We start from the raw sequence: 19,999 nt of genomic DNA, 5'->3' as shown, positions 1-19,999 counted from the left end.
ATATATAATTGCCCTAGATTATATAATCACTGAGAAAGAGAAAAAATGAACAATTAGTTTAAATTCTCATGGGTTTACTGTCTTTAGAAATTTTGAGAGGATACAAGGTGTTTTAAAATTGGAATTAAGAGAGAAAAATGTGTATCACAGTGGAGCCGAGGTTGGCAAATCATACATATATAGAGTACCACCACTTCCAGTTTTAAGACATTTCCTAAGGTTGATTATGACAGCAGTCCTTTGAGTAGTCAGGGCAGGTAATCATTATCCACCACAGAGAAGAGAAAAAAGAAATGCAGGAGTTTTGAGGTAACTATCCAGCTCTTCTAAGCCCATCACCCACTCCATTAAAATAGGAAGTACTAAATTAACCCCAAAGTTCCATGTAGTAGAAAGTAAAAAGAAATAACAACAAAAAGAAACAGGTAACAAAAGTTAATATAAGTTAGCAAAAGAAGAGAAAGAAACTAGAACAGAAAATGAGTTCAGTGATGCAAATGGAGGTGCAATGCAGGGTCTTTCCAGCTCTAGAGAACTTCCATGCTGTATAAATCAGGGTTTACAGGTGGCGTTACCGGTCGTTGAGGGGAGAATGAAAACATACTTGCGGACGAAGGGCGGAAAAATAACAATCACACTTGGGTGGAGATGGCGGAAATAGAACACTTATCTCGGCACTCTTCTAGAGAGAAGCAAAGTTGGCTGGCTCAACCAAATTTTTCGAGGACTTAAGAGGCAGGGGGATAATAGCTGCCCGAGGAGGCGGTGAGAACAAGAGGTAAGACTAAGGAAGGACTGCCAGTTTCGCCACGACGTGAAGGAAGAGAGAGCATAACGAGATAAAGCGGGAAACTGTGCCAGGGCCCAGTGGATGCAAACAGCCGGGGTCCCTGGGTTCTCCCTAATCCTGGAATTTTTTTTGCAAGGACAGGAAGGTGCTAGGAAAATGAATGATGCCTCACAGGCGACAGGAGTCCCAGGACAGGAGCCCGCTGGAGGGAGAGTGCGGCAGAGGGAAAGTCCGCTCTGGCGCCACCCGCCAGCTCCGTCCGACAGTCCCAGCGCCGGGCAGGTATGGCGGAGGAAACTATGGCTCACCCGCGGCGGGCGGGCCCCGGGCATCCGGGCCGAAAGGCGACACGATGAGAGCGCTGGGCCTCGCGACCACTTTGGACAGCCGAGAGTGAGTCGGGTCTTTCCATCTGCGGCCACAGATGCCCTAGAGGCCCCCAAATCGAGGCTTGTTTTGGCCACGACGTCACTTCCGATTTCGTCTTTCGCTTTCTGGCCTAAAACTGTTCCGCTTCATTGCAGCCGAGCGAACCTCCCGGTTTCTTTCCCCGTCGCTGCACAGCGCTGTCTTTACTACCGGAGTATTACGGAGACAGGGTCGTTGGGCAGAGCAGAGGCCCTGGGTCACTGGAGCGAGACCACAGGCTCAGCCTCCGGCCACGCCTCCTCCGCCCCTTCGCCCCGCCCATCTGACCTCCCCCTGCGTCACCGGACGGCGCGGGCCTCGTAAGCCTGCGCCTCGCGTCATCGTCGCGCGACCCGCCTGGCCGTTCCATTTACCCGGTGGCTCCGCGCCTCCCTGTAGGGTCCTCGTGACTTCTGCAAGTGATACTGAATGGCTTAAGGGAGGGAACTGGAGGAACCCAAGCAGTTCTCCTCGGAGCTGAGGAGTCTCGGCGGACCCTCGGAGCCATTGGAGGTAGGTGATGGCAGCTCCCTTTAGGGTAGCCCCGACGCTCGTCGGGCCTTTCTTGCTCTCTGGCATGCTGCCCGGGGGCATCTCAGTTTCCGCAGATTAGCTCAACTTCTTAACCAGCCTGCCAGCGTCTCGGCTGTTTGGCTTCGACCTCGATTTTTCTCCGCTACGAGCTCACCCTCCCCTAACTGTCTGCCTTTATCAGTTTCCGGAGTAATCCTCCCCTTTCCAAAGCAGTGGACAGTTTCCATTTCTGTCTTTTGAGGTTCCTTCAATTTCGAATGCTCCCGCCCCCCTCTTTTGCGTGCATCTTCAGTGGCGAATCTGTCATAATATATTTAAAGACTCAGCTGAAGTGGACACTTGGAATCTCTCCAGGAGTTCCCCAGTTAGAATCAATGAAACCACTTCTCAGCTCTCAGTACTTAAGGTTTTTTGATATCCTACATTGTATTGTAATACCTGTTATTCTTTTAGTCCTAGGTTTTCAGGCACAGACCTCTTTCCTATAATTTTCTTTTTCACATGATTTCTTGCCTCCATGCCTTTGGGCTGTATCGTACTCCCCCTTCCCCTCCCCTAATGCTCTTCCTCACTTTAATCTGGCAAAACGCTGCTACTGCGCCTCGCTTCTTTCTACTCGTTTTAAACTGTTCCTTTGAAGGCAGAGTTAGGTACTCCTTCAGCTATACTCTAATAAGGCACGAAGGCCCATATGCTTTTGTTGACTCCTATGTCAATATTAATATTATAGACAGCATTTTTTATTTTAAATTGGTGTTTTTCCCACAGAACCCAGCACAGTGCTTCCTACCTATGGTAGTCCTATCTTATTCCTCTTGCTTCCTTTAGATTGTGTCTTCTGTGTTTACAGATTTAATAGTTTAATGGTTATTAATCTGTAAGTTACCTCAGAAACTTTTCAAAGAATGCAGAGTGGAAATCATAATTATATATAGATTTGTGTAATGTATATAAAATATTGAGTAATGTATATAAAATATTTTCTTTTTCAGATTTATGCGGAGTCATTATAATTATTTTTAATCTCAATTCCAAAGGATTAACCACTGGACAACAGTGCAATTATATGAAATTATGGCTGGTTATAAGCCTGTAGCTATTCAAGCATATCCTGTACTTGGTGAAAAGATCACACAAGATACGCTGTACTGGAACAACTATAAGGTAAATTTGTCAATCATGGGGTGAGGGGGCATTTGCATTTATGACAATGTGGAACTCTAATGAAAACTAATAACTAAAATTAATCTATCAGCAACTTACAGTTTGAGCAGATCAGTTGATAGTTAATATTTTTTTCTAGGAATTTTATAGAAAAGTCCATATTGCTTAATCAGTTTAAGTTTAGAATTTTGATTAATTAATGGATTTTATAATTTGAATCTCATGCAAGAAGTTTTTTATTTTTTTTAAGATTTATTTCTTTATACAAGAACTGGGGTACAGTCAGAGGTGCTGGAGGGTGAGGGAATTCACCAGAGACAGTGGGGAGCAGAACAGTCAGACAGACCGAAGACACTGCTGAGGGGAGCAGCAGGCAAGACAGGAGAGGTATGCTGTGCCATGTGGATTTCTCCCTGGCTGGCTGCGAATTGAACCCGTGCTCCAGAGGCTGCCGACAGGTTCACATCGCAGCGCTCAACCCACTGTGTCACCGGGGAGGCCCTACAAGAAGATGTTTTTACCTTAACCTAAGGACATAGGGCTTCCCTGGTGGCGTAGGCGGTTGAGCTCAGAGCTGTGAGGCTGTCCGCAGCCTCAGCAGCGGTGGTTCAGTCCCGGCCGGCCGGCGAGGGTCCCATGAGTCGCAGCAGACCTCTCCTGTCTTGCCCAATGCTCCCCTCAGCAGTGTATTTCGTCATTCTGTCTGTTCTGCTCCCCATTCTGTCTCTGGTAAAGCCTCTCACCCTCCCGCGCATCTGGCCTATACCCTGGTTCTTGTATAAAGAAATAAATCTTAAAAAAAAAAAAAAAAAAAGCCTAAGGAAATAGTGATGCAAAATTCTTACTGCTAAATTATCTTACAAATGAGTTTTTTAAAAAGATGAATAAGTAGAAAATGTGAAAAGATTGTGAGGTTTATGGAAAAATGTTTTTTTTTTTTTTTTTAAAGATTATGGTTTTTCTTTAGCTTTTTTTTTTTAAGATTTTATTTTATTTATTTATACAAGCACTGGGGTACAGTCAGAAGTGGGGGAGGGTGAGCGAATTCACCAGAGCTAGAGCGGAGAGCAGAACAGGCAGACTGACGAAGTACACTGCTGAGGGGAGCAGCGGGCGGCAGGAGAGGTCTGCGCACCATGTGGGACCCTCGCCGGTGGCCTGGGATTGAACCAGAGTTGCAGAGGCTGCGGGCAGCTTCGCAGCCCACGCTCAACCACTGCGCCACCGGGGAGGCCCTGGAAAAAAAGTTTTAATGGCCAATAAATGTATTACGAGACTCAACTTCACTCATAATTGAAGAAATGCAAATTAAGTAAAATTAGATATTGTTTTTCATTTATTATACTGACACACATGAAAAATTTGATCATCATTGCTACTCGAGGAAGGGAAATTACTATAAACTTTTTGGAGAGCAATTTGGCATTATCTGACATAAAACAATGTACACAACTTTTGGCTTTCTAGTCTCACAGCCTGGAACTTTCTCAATAAATATACTCCTGAAAGTTTGCTAACATGATTGATAACAAAATGTGTGTGTGTGTGTGTGTGTATGTATGTGTATAAAATCAATGTATGTATATTTATGTTTTATAAACATTCATTGAAATCTTATTTGTAATGTTAGAAATCTTAGAAGAACCTGTGTTTATTAATAGTGAACTGGTGGAGTAAATTATGATGGATGTTGTGGATGTTACATTTGTAGCTTACCTGAAAAGTTAGCTAATGTGCTAGTAAGTAATAGAAAGCAAGATATATAATGACCTGCATAGTATGCTGTGTGTTCAAAATATACATGGTTAAATGTGTGTGGGTATAACTTCTTTTTTCTAGTCATAATCACAGGAAACTCAACAGCTGAACAAAAAGAGTGAGGTGACTTTCTGAACATATATTATTTTACATTAATGGGAATAGAGATAGTCGGGGTGACAGGACTTGGGCAATTTTTTGCTTTCTTTATACCTTTGTATTAAATACAGTCTAGTAAATGTTACTAAGAACAAAAAGAAATGGTCTGTAAGAAATTATGTAATGCTTAAATAGGTGTTGGTGTTCCCACTTGTAACTCTGTTAATCCTTTATATTGTTTTTCATTAAGACCCCTGTTCAGATTAAGGAGTTTGGCGCAGTGTCAAAAGTAGACTTTTCTTCACAGCCACCATATAATTATGCTGTTACAGCTTCTTCAAGGGTAACTATAATACTGCATTCCTTATTTTTTTATATAGTTTATATTTACTACTGATCTTGAGGCATCTGTTGAGTTACCATGTTTTTTATCTTGTAGATTCACATTTATGGCAGATACTCCCAAGAACCTGTAAAAACCTTTTCTCGATTTAAAGACACAGCATACTGTGCTACTTTTCGACAGGACGGTAAACTGCTTGTGGCTGGCAGTGAAGATGGTGGAGTTCATCTTTTTGATATAAGTGGAAGGGCTCCCCTTAGGCAGTTTGAAGGACATACAAAGTAAGCAACAGTTGGTTTTTATGTGTCCTTTTTGTTTTTTTGGTGTAATCTAAGCTGTATTCATTCTCTAGGCTTTGAGTAAAAGCAGAGAATTTAAAAAAAAAAAATTCATGAATATTATGTAACTTCAGGTACTTTTCCCCTGGTGGGCCTATGGCAGAGCTTAACCTAGGTCCCATGGTTGACTTTCATGCGACTTGTGAATCCCCTAGAATTGTGTGTGACATTTTGGGAAATGTGCATTTATCTAGGGAGACATCCTGCAGCTTTCATTAACTTCTCACTGAGTTCTGTGACCTGGTTGAGATTATAAACACTGGTCTAATGGCAACTATTAGACTAACTACTAATGAGAATTATGTAGGCCTGGACTATATTTGAGGTTGGAAGCTAGATTCTCTTCTTGGATTTAGTACTTTGCCCTTTGGTAAATTGGATGGCTAGGGCAGTTTATATTACAGCTTTGTTGCAGGATTCCCTGAATTATTTAAATTATTCAGAGTAACTTTGTATTCAATCTTATAAATGTCTTTGTGAAAATTGGGTACTGATTTTAAAATCTCAAGTGTTTTTTATAATGTGGTAACGGGGTAGTTACCTATCAGTGAAACATTTCACTTTGATTGCATTAGAACATTCATCTTAATTAAACAGCTAGAATTGTAAGTAGAATTGCTAACATATTAGAAAATAAAGTTGTAAAGCTATTGTTTAATATTCTTATTACTTTCATAGTGTGGGGTTATTTAAAATTTTAAGTTGGCTTGGGGACAAACACCTGTTTTAAAGGTTTTTTTGGTCATGACTTTCCCTGTAGTTATCTCAGAAACTGAGCTTTTTGGGGGGGGCAGGAGGAGAGGAGTTGGAAGATGTCAGAAATACAATTTTTTCTTACTTTTTAATATACTGATCCTTGATCTTTCAGAGCAGTTCATACAGTAGATTTTACAGCTGACAAATACCATGTGGTTTCTGGGGCTGATGATTATACAGTTAAATTGTGGGATATTCCAAACTCCAAAGAAATTCTGACATTCAAAGAACATTCTGATTATGTGAGGTGTGGATGTGCTAGCAAATTGAATCCGGATCTCTTTGTAACAGGTTGGTAAACTCCTTTTTTTCCTCTCATGAAGTTGATTATTTTATTATGAAATATTTTAATACTGCTTTGGGACTTTTTAATACTGCTTTGGGACTTTTAGGAGTTAAAATTTTTATGAAGGAATATGTTTCTGTTTATCCTATTCAAAAATTTTTTTCTTCTTTTGTTGATTGTTTTTATTGTCTTCCAAATGTGTTTGGAACATCAGGCTGCGTTGAAAACTATCAGTACCTTCGTGAGTTTAGTGGTCTGGTTTTTGCAGAGTCTTCAGCAACCAAGAAACAGAGACAGTGGGGTTCATGTTCTTTGTGGGTGCCTGTGCAAAGATTCCCAGATGACTCAGTAGTGACAGTAGTCTGAAAGTAGAAATAGTTGAAGATTCTGTAGTATAGTATGGTGGGTTTGAAGGTACTGTATCTTCATGAATTTACAAAAATTTAAAATTTTTATCTACATCTTTTAATATTTATCTGAATACTGACACACATACACATTTTTTGTTGTTTTGAACAGTGAAACTTACATAATGCCCAATTTGACATTTTAGGATCATATGATCATACTGTGAAGATGTTTGATGCACGAGCAAATGAGAGTGTTATCTCTGTAGAGCATGGACAGCCAGTGGAGAGTGTCTTGCTTTTTCCTTCTGGAGGTCTTCTGGTGTCAGCAGGTATTTCTTTTGAAAATTACTTTCACCAATGTTGTTGATCTTGAGTTATTTCATTATTAGTTACTTGCTATAATTTTATCATGTACACTTGAATTGCATATGTGAGTTTTTGCTAGGTTGATAATTGGGACAGGCAAGCAGTTATCTCTTATTGAGTATCTGATGTAAGTCAGCTGTGCTGTTACATGCATATTATCTCTAATGCTGTAGGTAAAGCTACAAGGTAGGTAATTTTCTCCCTATGTTACAACTTACTATGTTGCAACTAAGAAAATAAGTTTTAACTAATTTGTCCAAGGCACAGTGTTAAGTGACAAATCTGAAATCCCAGACCTGAGGGCCTACATTATACACTAAACTCTCCTCCATCTTCTTTGATCCCAGAAATCCTAAAAGATCTACAGTAGCTTTTGAAAAATAGTTTCTTTTAGATCAAAAATGGGCTTTTCTCAAATCATTTGATTAAGATGGCCTTTCCCGGCAAGTTGCCAATAGTCTGGAGGAGGGATAATGTGGAGTCAAGCAGGGCCTTGATACATTTCTCATCAAATTGAAACTGGAGTGTTTTTTGTTGTGTTGATCACAGTGTATTATCAGAATTATAATGGAAGAAATAAATTTGTTGAAATAGTCCAAATTAATGTGTTGACATTAGGAGAATGTATAGGTAGGTTGTGTGCATGCTTGATAGCATATATAAGGCTGTGGGTATAGCTTCTTTTTAATTCTAAAATCTGAATAGAATTACCCTGTTTCATTTTCTATTCCCTAGTACCTTTTTGCTTTAAAAATACATTGATAAATTGTCAGATGTGTTCATTTTTCTTGCTGTTATTTTGAGAAGTGGAAATAAATTCAGTCTGAACAGGGAGAATGGAAACCTTTTTGCTAATCTGCAGTGTGCTACTAGCTAATCCTGTGACCTTATGCAACCTCTTAATTTCTAAAGACCTTGCAAGTGCACTATTGGTTTAGATCAGTGGTTTCAAAGTGTATCTTAGGAGCTACCATATGTGGGGAGACAGGGACGGTAAAGTCAGTTCCAGGCCCTGTTTCTAGTCAAGATAGATAAAAACTTCTCTCCCCTGCTTCCCCTTGTCCTACTTTACCTGCTAGCCTTTTGCTTAATTTTTTTTGCAAATAAGGATGCTGTATTAAAAAAATTCTTTTTTTTTTTTTTAAGATTTATTTATTTATACAAGAACTAGGGCTACAGGCCAGAGGTGCAGGAGGGTGAGAGAATTCACCAGAGATAGAGCAGGGAGCAGAACAGGCAGATGGACCAAAGATGCTGCTGAGGGGAGCAGCGGGCGAGGCAAGAGAGGTGTGCTGCGCCATTTAGGTTTCTCCCTGGCTGCAGAGGCTGCAGACAGCTTCACAGCGCAGTGCTCAACCCGCTGCGCCACCAGGGAGGCCCTAAAGAAATTATTTTTTAAGTATCAGATGGAATTACTTCTAAGGATCCTTCTAATTTAGAGTAAAATTTTTAGGGAAGTTTTTCAGGTTTGTTGGGATTCGCAGAATTTTTAGGAAATGAAATCTATATTTTTCATTTCCATGGCTATACAAAATACCTTTTAAAGAATGATTTTATCATAAATTTCTTTTAAAAAATCCTTTTCAGGGCCTCTCTGGTGGTGCAGGTGGTTGAGTGCCGCACTCTGAAGCTGTCCGCAGCTTCTGCAGTGTCACAGTTCGATCCCCGCCGGCCTCGGAGCAACCCACATGGCGAGCAGACCTCTCCTGTCTCGCCTGCTGCTCCCCTCAGCAGTGTATTTCATCAGTCTGCCTGTTCTGTTCCCCACTCTGTCTCTGGTGAATCCTCTCACCCTCCCATGCATCTGACCTGTACCCTGGTTCTTGTATAAAAATAAATCTTTAAAAAAAATTTAAAAAAAAATCCTTTTCAGATATACTTTTACTCTGCAGGGCATTTCTGTATGAAATATGAAATTATTTAATCATTGTAACAGTTCTGGGCAAGGAATGGTTTTTATTTTTAGTTATTTACCTATTAAAGAGTACAACTTTATTTGAAACCAGCAGTCTGGCTCTGGAGCCTCTTACTTAACTTCCTTGCTATGGAGTGTCCAATGATGAATGCTTTTGAGGTCTTTAAAATTTTGAATCTACAGGCAGAAATCAAACCACCAATTATTTCTTTTTATAGGAGGTCGTTACGTTAAAGTCTGGGACTTGCTGAAAGGAGGACAGTTGCTAGTGTCTTTGAAGAATCATCACAAAACGGTGACGTGTTTATGTCTAAGCACTTCTGGACAGAGATTACTTTCTGGCTCACTGGATAGGTTAGTATTTTCATTTAACTTATTAATAATTAGTATGCAACACCTTGAACAACATTTCGTTATAATGTTAAAAATCGATTCCTGGCTGCATTCACTGTCTGTGTGGACTTTGCAGTTCTCTCCTTATCTGTGTGGGTTTTCTCCAGCCACTCTGGTTTCCTTCTATATCTCAGAGTTGTGCATCTTAGGATCATTGGTGTGTCTGAATGTCCCAGTTTGAGTGAGTGTGGAGGTGTGTGTCTGAGCCCTTCTGAGCTGGAAGGGCATCCTCTCCAGGAGTGGCTCCTGCCTTGTGCCCTGAGCAGTGGGAGTAGTCTCTGTGCACCAAGGCCCTGAACTGGAAGAAGCAGGTTGGAAAATGAATGAATATTGTTGAGTATTAGAAGTATTTTTGGTTTTTATTGAGAAGTTTGGTGATATTTTTGTGACCAGAAGTCTACTGTACGAGCTTAACTCTTGTTTATATTAACTAGCATATGGTAACATTGGTTTCATTATACAGTTGTTTTGCTTAAAGTCGATTTCCAAGAATCTATCCACAATGTTAAGTGAGAACTTACTATACAAGTGTATATAAGTGTTCAGTGCTTGAGGAAGTGCATTATTTCAGTAGTTTTGGTGACAGAATATTCTGCCAGTTGGTTTCTATGAAAATTTGTTGATTTGAAATTAGTTTTGAGCTTTTGTTTACATATAGCACTTTTCTCCATTGACAGAATTGATTGCTTTAATTTACATATACTTCTTAAGGGTTTTTTATTTATTATTTGAATATTAATCTTTTAAAATAATTGTGTATTTTGAAAAGTTTAAGTATATATATATGGATTCTTGATTATATTCTTAAAAATTAAAACTCCATGTGAAAATTTCTGTATACTATGTGATCTAAATATTGGTGCGTTTAGATACTTTAAATGGGTGTATTAGTTAATGTTAATGTTTAGTTAGTTAATGTTTTAATTAGTTAATGTTTTAGAATAGCTTGTATGATAGAAATATAATGCAAGCTATATATGTAATTTATTTTATTATTTTTTTTAATTTTATAGAGGCATGTTTATTTATTTGTTTGTTTTGTTTTTGTTTATACATGCACTGGGTACAGTCAGAAGTGCCGGAGGGTGAGAGAATTCACCAGAGACAGAGCGGGGAGCAGAGCAGGCAGAGGGACCGAAGTACACTGCTGAGGGGAGCAGCGGGCCGCAGGAGAGGTCTGCGTGCCATGTGGGAGCCTCCTCCGGTGGCTGGGGAGCAGCCGGGGATCGAACCGGCGCCTCAGAGGCTGCGGGCAGGTTTGCAACCCAGCGCTTAACCGCTGCGCCACCGGGGAGGCCCTATATATATAATTTAAATGTCTTAGTAGCCACATTAAAAAGGTAAAAAGAGCTAGGTAAAATTAATAATACATAGTTATTTAGTTCAGTATATCTAAATTATTAGTTCAGTATATAAACAATGTAAAAAAAATTTTTTCCTCTAGGAAAAACAAGGTAAACATCAAAGTATCTAATTCTATTGTATCTATGATACAATATTTTACAATGATTAAATTTAAATACCATTGTGTTTAGCAGAAGAAAGTTGAATTTAAGAGAAAAATATTTTTACTACCTCAGTTAAATAAATTAAAGTTAATTAAAATTAAATAAAATTTAAAAATTTAGTTCTTCATTTTCACTAGCCACATTGTAAATACTTAATTGCCACATATGTCTAGAACAATGGCACAATTATAAAATTTACTTAGAAGTCATCTATTTTTTTTTTTTAAAGATTTATTTATTTACTTTATTTATTTATACAAGCACTGGGTACAGTCAGAAGCGTGAGAGGGTGAGAGAATTCACCAGAGCCAGAGAGGGGAGCAGAGCAGCAGAAGTACACTGCTGAGGGGAGCAGCGGGCGGCAGGAGAGGTCTGCGTGCCATGTGGGACCCTCCTCCGGTGGTGGGGAGCAGCCGGGGATTGAACCGGCGCTGCAGAGGCTGCGGGCAGCTCCGCAACCCAGCGCTCAACCGCTGCGCCACCGGGGAGGCCCCAGAAGTCATCTATTTTTCAAGCAAAAAATGCGTCATGACTTTTCCAACAACTCAGTATTTTCATATTTCCTTTTCCTCCCTTGCTATGAAAAGTCTTAGTTTTCAGCATTTTATTACAAAGTTCAGTGTTTTAAAAACTTCTTAAAATGCTTCTAAGATTAAGGAATTCTATAACTATTTAGCCGATTCTTTGAAATGGTGTTACTGAGCTGTTTGGGACTTGATTTTTAGATGTGTCCCTCGAACACTAAGTGTAAGTAGCCCTATTTTGATTGGTTCTCAACTGGGAGTGATTTTTTTTTGGTGATTTTCCCAACTAGGGGGTGGGATGTTACTGGCAGGTAGTAGTGAAAGTAAGGTTACTGCTAAACATCCTGCAATGCACAGAACTTCCCACAAAGAATTATCTGACTCAAAATGTCAGTAATGCTGAAGTTAAGAATCCCTGCTCTTTTGATATTCAGGGTACTTTCATTGACAAATTTGCTTTACTTTCAAATTTTATCTTCAAATGATAGTGATTCATAGTCTCTTATTTCTTTTAAACGTGACTAGCGTAAGTTTTTATACAAACATCATGACTAGTGCTAATAAACAGTTTACTTTTTAAAGAGATTCAGTGATGAATGAATGAGTTTGTAATTAACATTTCTAATCAGTTTTTCTTCACTGTTGTGTAAATTTTAACGTTAATGTATTAGATGTTCAAATAATAGAAAATTTGCATTTTATGTACATGGTTTGTGACAAAGCTTTTTATTTTTACTAGGAAGGTGAAGGTATATAGCACAACTTCCTACAAAGTAGTTCACAGTTTTGACTATGCAGCTTCAATTTTAAGTCTTGCACTTGCAGTAAGTACTTTTATCTCTTTTTAAAACTTTCGCTAATCTTGCATATTACATTGAAAGTAAAATGGCATTTTAGGGTTAATATTCATGTTTGAATAAATCTTACTTTCTTCTTGCCACATTAGATAATTGAGTTAAGAAAATTGCTAGAATCTGACTTGTCTCAGTAACAGCTTGAATTTAGATTCCAGTTCTACTCACTGCGTATCTTCAAACTAAATAAGTGCTATGGCTATGGGTATTGTTAACACTAACAGCAGGCCAGGAAGTTTATAAATCTCTCTTCAACACTTTCAGCTCTAGGATTAAATTCTCTGGAAAGGCAAGCCGGCTCTCCAAACAAACATGCAAACAAACAAAATAGGATAGTGAAGGGGACAACAAAATAAGATGATTATCTTCATTGACTGTGCTTTCTGGAATATTCATTGTTTCATGAACCATTGAGGAAAAGGCATTTGAATACATTACATAGAAACTGGATTTGGGAGAGCAAAGCTTAATTGCAAAGTATTTTCTTGGCAGCGTTGTGGAACGTCATACCACTGTGTAATACTTCTTAAGGGAGGATACAGGAAAAAAATATTTTGAATTTCCCAAACTTTTTATTATTATGCAAACTTTTCCAGTGATATTTTACAACACATGTAAGTTCTGTCAATATGATAATATCTTAGAGGAAAAATAACTGCTCTTTTTGTGGAGATCATTGCTAGACAAAGTTTCTGTATCTGCATGGGATTCCTGGTAAAAGTATGGATAAGCAGCACACATATTATGAATGTTATTTTGAAGAAAAAAGTACTATACATTATGAGCTGGGACTAGACTAACTTATTTTTCTAATTGCTGTTAGCATGAAGATGAGACCATAGTTGTAGGAATGACCAATGGAATACTGAGTGTTAAACATCGGAAATCTGAACCAAAGAAGGATTCTCTTCCTAAGAGAAGAAGGCCTGCATATCGAACCTTTATTAAAGGAAAAAATTACATGAAGCAACGGGTATTTATGTACTTTTGATATTTTTCCGAAAGGTGATATTTATGAGATAGCTCCACCCCCTTGACATCACTGGAAAATGTAATTCATATGGCAGTTAACTTTATTTTGCTCTTGTCTACATCAGCTTTATCTCCAGATTGCTAGATGAAGACGTTACTCATATGTAATGGGGAATAAGGACTACTTTATTTAATGTCCTAAATCATAGTAACCTTGGAGTGCTCTGCCGTATTCAAAAAATTGTCTTTTGCACAATTTCTGACTTGGTCTTTTAACCAACCCTGAGAAAGAGTAGCATCTGTAATGTCTGCTGTATTCAGTATCTAAGAGGATTGAGGTATAAAAGAAGTTGTGATTAAGCCAGAATTTCATTATTGGTAATTAGGATTGTTGGGAGTGATTTCTACTAAAGCACATTGCCTGCCATGGAAAGATACTTTAAAGAGTAATTTATGCTCAGAACTGAGATAATCATGTATTGTAACTTAAAATCATAGGATAGTAGCAGCACGTTGATGTTGAAAATGTTATTTCATTTTTATTTAATCTACATAATGGGCATATGAACATTCTCTTGCAGTTCAGGGATACTTTGATATAGAAATACCATTGTGAAAAGATTTACTTTGAATGAAATTATACTGATACTGATTTTTTTCTATGAATTTACTTTTTAAATACAGGATGACATTTTGATCAACAGACCATCAAAGAAATACCTAGAATTATATGACAGGGATCTGAAACATTTTCGGATCTCTAAGGCACTTGACAGAGTCCTTGAGGTAAGTGAGGAACAGTTTCTTTTTTAAAATTAGTTTTAGGTTCACAGCAAAATTGAATGAAAGGTCCAGCGATTTTCCATATTCCCCATCCCTGCACATGTGTATCTTCCTCGCCTGTGAATATCCCCCACCAGAGTGGTACATTTGTTACAACTGATGACTCTACTGGGGACATATTTTAAAGAGAATTATTTTATTTCTTACCTTGCGTAGTATTACCATGACTCAAAACTATGAAGGTAATAACTTATTTAAAATTGGTAACTGTTAGGGTTTTTTCTTGTGCTGTCTTGTGTGCTTATTAACTCTGAAAATTTTTTCAGCCTAGTTGTACTATAAAGACACCTGAGATTACAGTCTCTATCATAAAGGAGCTAAATCGAAGAGGGGTCCTTGCAAATGCCCTCGCAGGTCGGGATGAAAAGGAAATTAGTCGTGTTCTTAATTTTTTGATAAGGTATGTTTTGTGAAACACTCGTATTTTGCATTTGAAATCCTTTATCTCCAAATGAGAGATGTTGGCTTTTAGCTTGATCTTTATAATGAATCAGTGGAATAATTCAGTAAATCAATTTTAAGGATTTAAAAAAAAATTTCTAAATTTCAGTAAAGAAAATCTTTGCTTTGTAGGAATCTGTCTCAGCCACGATTTGCCCCTGTTTTGATCAATGCTGCTGAAATAATTATTGGTAAGTAGATGTTGAAATGTGAAAAATCCTAGCATGTTTGCAAAAAGTAGAGGTGTCAAATAATGATATAAAATTGAAATTTGAATAGATTGAAGTACCTTATTTTTATCATTTCTCCAGTAAGAATATTCATGGAGAAAATGAACACAGTAATAAAGCTATGCATTTAAAAAATGGAGTAAAATGTTTTTAGTAGTTTGACTTTGTATTGCTGGTAGGGAATTAACATTTTTTCCCCCAACCTTCTCTAATGACTTTGACAACTTTCAATGGGAAAATGAAAATAAATCAGAACCTCCATCATGTCCTTTTTTGTTTTCTGGTTTTTTTTTTTAATAATAAATTTTATTTTTTATATTCCCCATACAATTGCAACCCCCTTATTTTGACCCCAATCCCTCCCCTCCCACCCTCTACCCCCCATAGAGTGTCTCTGGTTCATAGTTTTTTGTTAATTTTGATTTTCACTTTCCCATAGTTATTCATTTTCCTGGTCCCTCATTTAAGTCTTCTAGATTCCTGCTATGAGTGAGACCATCCGGTATTTTTCTTTTTCTTTCTGGCTTATTTCGCTGAGCATAATCCCTTCCAGCACCATCCATGTTGCTGCAAATTGCACATCATGTCCTTTTTTGAAATACATCTATTCAAATGGATTATCTGCTTTCTGTAAATCACAAATTAACTGTAAAATAAGCTCACATATTTCACTGTCTTTATATCTAATATTTTTATATTTTTCCTAAATATTGCTGTTCACTTAATTGTATAGGAGGATATTTCTAGTTAATGTATTTCTTTCTTTCTTTTCTAGATATATATCTGCCTGTGATTGGTCAGTCACCTGTAGTTGATAAAAAGTTTTTGGTACTTCAAGGACTTGTAGAAAAAGAGATTGATTACCAAAGAGAGCTTCTTGAAACCTTGGGGATGATGGATATGCTTTTTGCCACTATGACAAGGAAAGAAAGTACTTCTGTGTTGCAGCATGCATCTGATGGATTTCTAGAAAATAAGAAGATAGAATCATAGTGTTTACTACAACTAAACCTAAAAACTCCTAACTTGGAATAGATTTGACTCTATTATTGGAAGGAGAATTTTTTTGATATTGTAAAAACTCTTTTAGAAGCAATTTTATGGAAGAGACCGGAATAATTATGATTGGAAAATAAGTACTTATATTAGACATGGTTTCCATGTAATATTTTGAATTATTTTATGGCACCTTTGGCTGGAAGATCTCATTTGTCCTGGTTATACTGTCTGTCTACCTTGATCATGCTGATAGTAATCTTGATACAACAAAGTTCTGTATCACCCTGTGGGTAGGCATTCAGAACTCTGGAAGGGGTTTTTCGATTGGGAATTCTGCCAAAGAAACGTGTTTCTTTTTTACTTCTTCCTTCAAAAAGAACAACAACAAATCAACAAATGACAGCAAATAAACTCTTCATTTTGATCAGTGCTGTTGGGATTTCCAGGCTCAGCGAAACTTGCCTCCTCTCTCTTTGACATTGTTAAATGTCTGAGGCCCCATGCTTCATCTGGTAATAGAACCATCTCTGTTCCAAGTGTGGCCAACTCTGAATATTTCACACCAGATGGACATGTACTCAGAATGTGTTGAGGCAGATTTGATACCTAAAAATCGTGCTATCACAGGTTTTCTTTTCATTTTTTTTAAGCTTAATTCTCTATCAGAATGTGGTTTATAATTGGACCATTTCTCTTCCCCTCAAAATACAGTCTTTTTACCAGGTTTTCAACTTGATTCAGGTGAGGGGAATGATAAAGTTTGCATTTCTCTTGCAATAAATAGCCTTTCATCCTTTTATACATGTTTGGAGCTTATCTTCTAGTTAACCTACCCCTCTGAAAACCATTTTCTCTTATCTGTATTTAAATTTTTTCCCTATTCTTTACAATCATCTTGTGATGAATATCAAGTCCCAGAGTAGCTTGCCTTGAAAAACAGTTTTTTTTTTTTTAATGTGTTCAATGTAAATCATTTTTTATAAAGAAATTCCTGTTTTCTTTTTGACTTTCAGAGATGTATCAGTTCCTGATGGATTGTCACTGATTAGTGACAGCTAGCACTCTTTCACACTTGCTACCTCTTCTACATTCCCCCAATTCCTGTTCCACCCCAAGTAGTTAATTACTGTAGGGAAATATGCCGTTAGCTATGGGAAGATCTTGTAGTGGGATTTCCTCTTAAAACTTCAGTTTTATGAATTTAGATATTTTTTAATGTTCTGGTGCAGGCATGTGCTTAAAATAGGGTCTAGTTTCTCTTTTATGACCTGTCTTAAGCATTCACATAGGGCAGTGACTAGTAAGAAACCAGGAGTTTGCTTCCTTGAAGAATTAGGAGGTGATCAGGGCCATCTTGAGAAGGGTTAATTTATAAATAACTTAAAAAAAATTTTTTTTAAAAAAGATTTTAAAATTTAACTTCATGGTACATTGGTAACTTGAATACTAGTGTATTTTAAATTGAAATCTAAAATTCTAGCTGTTATCAAGACTAAGGTGTGATGGAGTTTTCCCACACATTTGATTCTCACCACAGTCATCCAAGGTTTGTTTTATTTCCATTTGACATTGAATTAACTTAGTGAACTCACTCTTGAAGTCCCCAAGCTGGAGTTCCTCACCATGCCAGCACTCTGAATGACTGCCTGCTGGGGCTAAACTGCCCATTCCCTTTAACAGAACTTTCCCTAGTGCTGCAGTTTTCAGATGAAATTTGTAATGATTACAAATTCCCAGAAATGTTAAGAAATAACTCCCATAGCCATCAATACTTTTGTGTTAGGTTTAGTTTTTATATTCATTAGGGCAAACTAATATTTGCTATTTTGAATTTTTAAATAAAGTGAACATATTACGGTATGACATTGGCTTTTGGGATCTAACTTACTGTCTAATACTTTTAGACTAGTGATTATTAGTTAAAAGATATTTTCAAATGTTACTAAGCATGCAAAAATGAAATGGTTCAGAGAATTTGGAAAGTATGTTTAATTTATTACATTGTAGGGATTAAGTACTTGGGAATTTTTGCTTGTAGGGGCAAGCATTTGAAGTGCTGTGTAAAAGAAAATCAAATATTTTAAATGTATAAATTCTGTTAAGTTGTTTAAAGGAATTTGGATTGTAAATGAGTCTGTTTAAAGAAATTTAGTCTGTTCAATTTTAATGAACTCTATCAAACATCGCTTAAAGGTGCCCTTCGAAGTGATTATTAAAATGTACAGATTTCTAAATGGAATGTTTGTAAGTTAGACATACAAGCTTAAGGAAAGCTTTAAAATCCTTTGACAAGTAACCCAATTGACTTTCCTGTGTACAAAATGCTTTTTCAGACACTGAAGAGTACTCTGATTTATAAGTAGGCTACGTGCCTGTTCTCCTAGGCCATAGTTGACTGGACCATGGGTGGTATACCTGACATAAACAGGGAGTTTTAACTGATATTTGTAATAAAATTCTTGATCTGGGAAAATGTGGGAGGCTACAAATGCTGTCCTTGTTCCAGCTGCTCATCTTCATCTAAGGGAATGCTCTCTACCTCTGCAGCGCCGCACCCCTCACCAGTATTGTTTCTAAGATGTATTCCCTGAATAGGGCACTTCTTATTCCACAGGATACTTAATTACTGTATAGAGAGGGAATACTGTTTTCTCACTCTGCACACAGCAGAACTGAGGTGACACAAAGTTTAAGTGGCTGGTCCAAATTCATCCTGTTGGTTAGTGACAGATTTTGGATTTGAACTCAGGAAGTCTGGTTCAAGCGTATATTCCCAATCACTACAGGAATAACATATTCTAGAAAATGTGAAAATACACCCTTACTAATCTTTGTATTCTTGACTTAGTCTAGTATACGTAGTTGGTGTGTAGTAAATGTGTGCAGAATGAATGAGTAGAATGAATGTGTATTGGTTCCAGCTTGGCAATTGACATGAAAACAGCAGCTTGGTTACTATATATAAGATGAAGTGATTATATAATCGTTTTTCTGAGAGCTACAAATCAAAATGTTTTCTGGAAACTCACTGCCCATTGAGAATTTGGGTGAAATTGAACCATGTAGTGGGTCCTTACCTTAGCTCACTGTTAGTCCACCAGGTGGCAGTATTATTTTGAAAACCATGAGAAATGGTCTTTCCCTCATCCTTTTCCTAAATCAGTTTGCTGTTACTGAGTAGTGTGAGTTCTTTTAGAAAATAACCAAGATACTCAGTTATTATTATGTTGACCAGTTAAAAAGCCATCTATAATAAGTGTGAATTAGAAATATGGAAATTAAATTACTCAAAGTCCTCTGAATTAAAGATTGAACTTTCCAATAATGTAGAATAATAGAACACGAACTTGAACAGATAGATCCCTGATACCTTGGGCTGAGAACATGATCTTGGGTAGATCCATGATACATTGGGCTGAGGTTTCCATATTTGTCATGAATGGGGTTAATATCACCTCACTTGCTTAGGTTGATGCAAATAAATGATTAGGTGAGATAGAAAGTGTTCTCCTGTCATGTGTTTTTCATGTTTGATTATGGTGAGTCCACTTACCCTTTATCAGTTGTGAGCTTTTTCTTAGCTTCTTGATTACTGACATTCAAATCACTTTGGTAAGAGTTGAGTTGAAGTTTTACACTGTTATAAAGGATGTTTTCTAAATAATTACATAAGCTTTGTACTGAAGAGTATATCTGATTGTCAGGCCTACAAGCATTTTGAAAGCAGATGATAGGATATGATGTTACAAATAAGACATTATCCACTTGTTCATAAACTGTTAGTTGAAAGTAAAATGTTAGTTGGTGTTGAGTCTTTAGTGTCATAGTGAAAGATTTAAATGGTAAATGTCTTTAGACATTTATTAATGCACACTTCATTCAAATTAAGTATTAGTTGGGACTCTTACAACTTTACTGAGAAAAGGTTAAAAATATAAACTAGGTTAATTTAATGAAGGTTGACAATTTTCTATAAAACGTTACTATAAAACTGAGTTCATAAAAGATATATTCTTGACAAAGTGCTCACAGTTTTTTTTCTTTAATGCACCAGTCAAAAGGCAATTTCTGGCCTCCCCTGGTGGCACAGCGGTTGAGCGCTGGGCTGTGAAGCTGCCCGCAGCCTCT

The 19,999-nt window shown here is 37.4% G+C and overlaps 1 protein-coding gene across 2 annotated transcripts; it reads left to right on the top strand.

Moving 5' to 3' along the window:
- Positions 1-2,806: 2,806 nt before the first annotated feature.
- On the top strand, positions 2,807-15,865 carry UTP15 (UTP15 small subunit processome component; the record flags this gene model as incomplete). Of its 2 annotated transcripts, none has more annotated exons than XM_084233180.1 (12): positions 2,807-2,896; positions 5,061-5,096; positions 5,193-5,377; positions 6,303-6,481; positions 7,030-7,155; positions 9,326-9,461; positions 12,272-12,356; positions 13,210-13,359; positions 14,043-14,144; positions 14,468-14,601; positions 14,775-14,833; positions 15,648-15,865. In XM_084233180.1, the coding sequence occupies 12 exons, from the start codon at positions 2,807-2,809 to the stop codon at positions 15,863-15,865; spliced, it is 1,500 nt and encodes a 499-aa protein (XP_084089306.1). The 2 variants fall into 2 exon arrangements, with proteins under 2 accessions (XP_084089306.1, XP_084089305.1); XM_084233179.1 differs by having other exon boundaries at positions 5,004-5,096.
- Between the last annotated feature and the right edge of the window lie 4,134 nt (positions 15,866-19,999).

The sequence above is a fragment of the Talpa europaea genome (assembly GCF_964194135.1).
Source record: "Talpa europaea genome assembly, chromosome: 5".
Taxonomy (NCBI): domain Eukaryota; kingdom Metazoa; phylum Chordata; class Mammalia; order Eulipotyphla; family Talpidae; genus Talpa; species Talpa europaea.
This window is presented reverse-complemented; position numbering and strand designations above follow the sequence as displayed.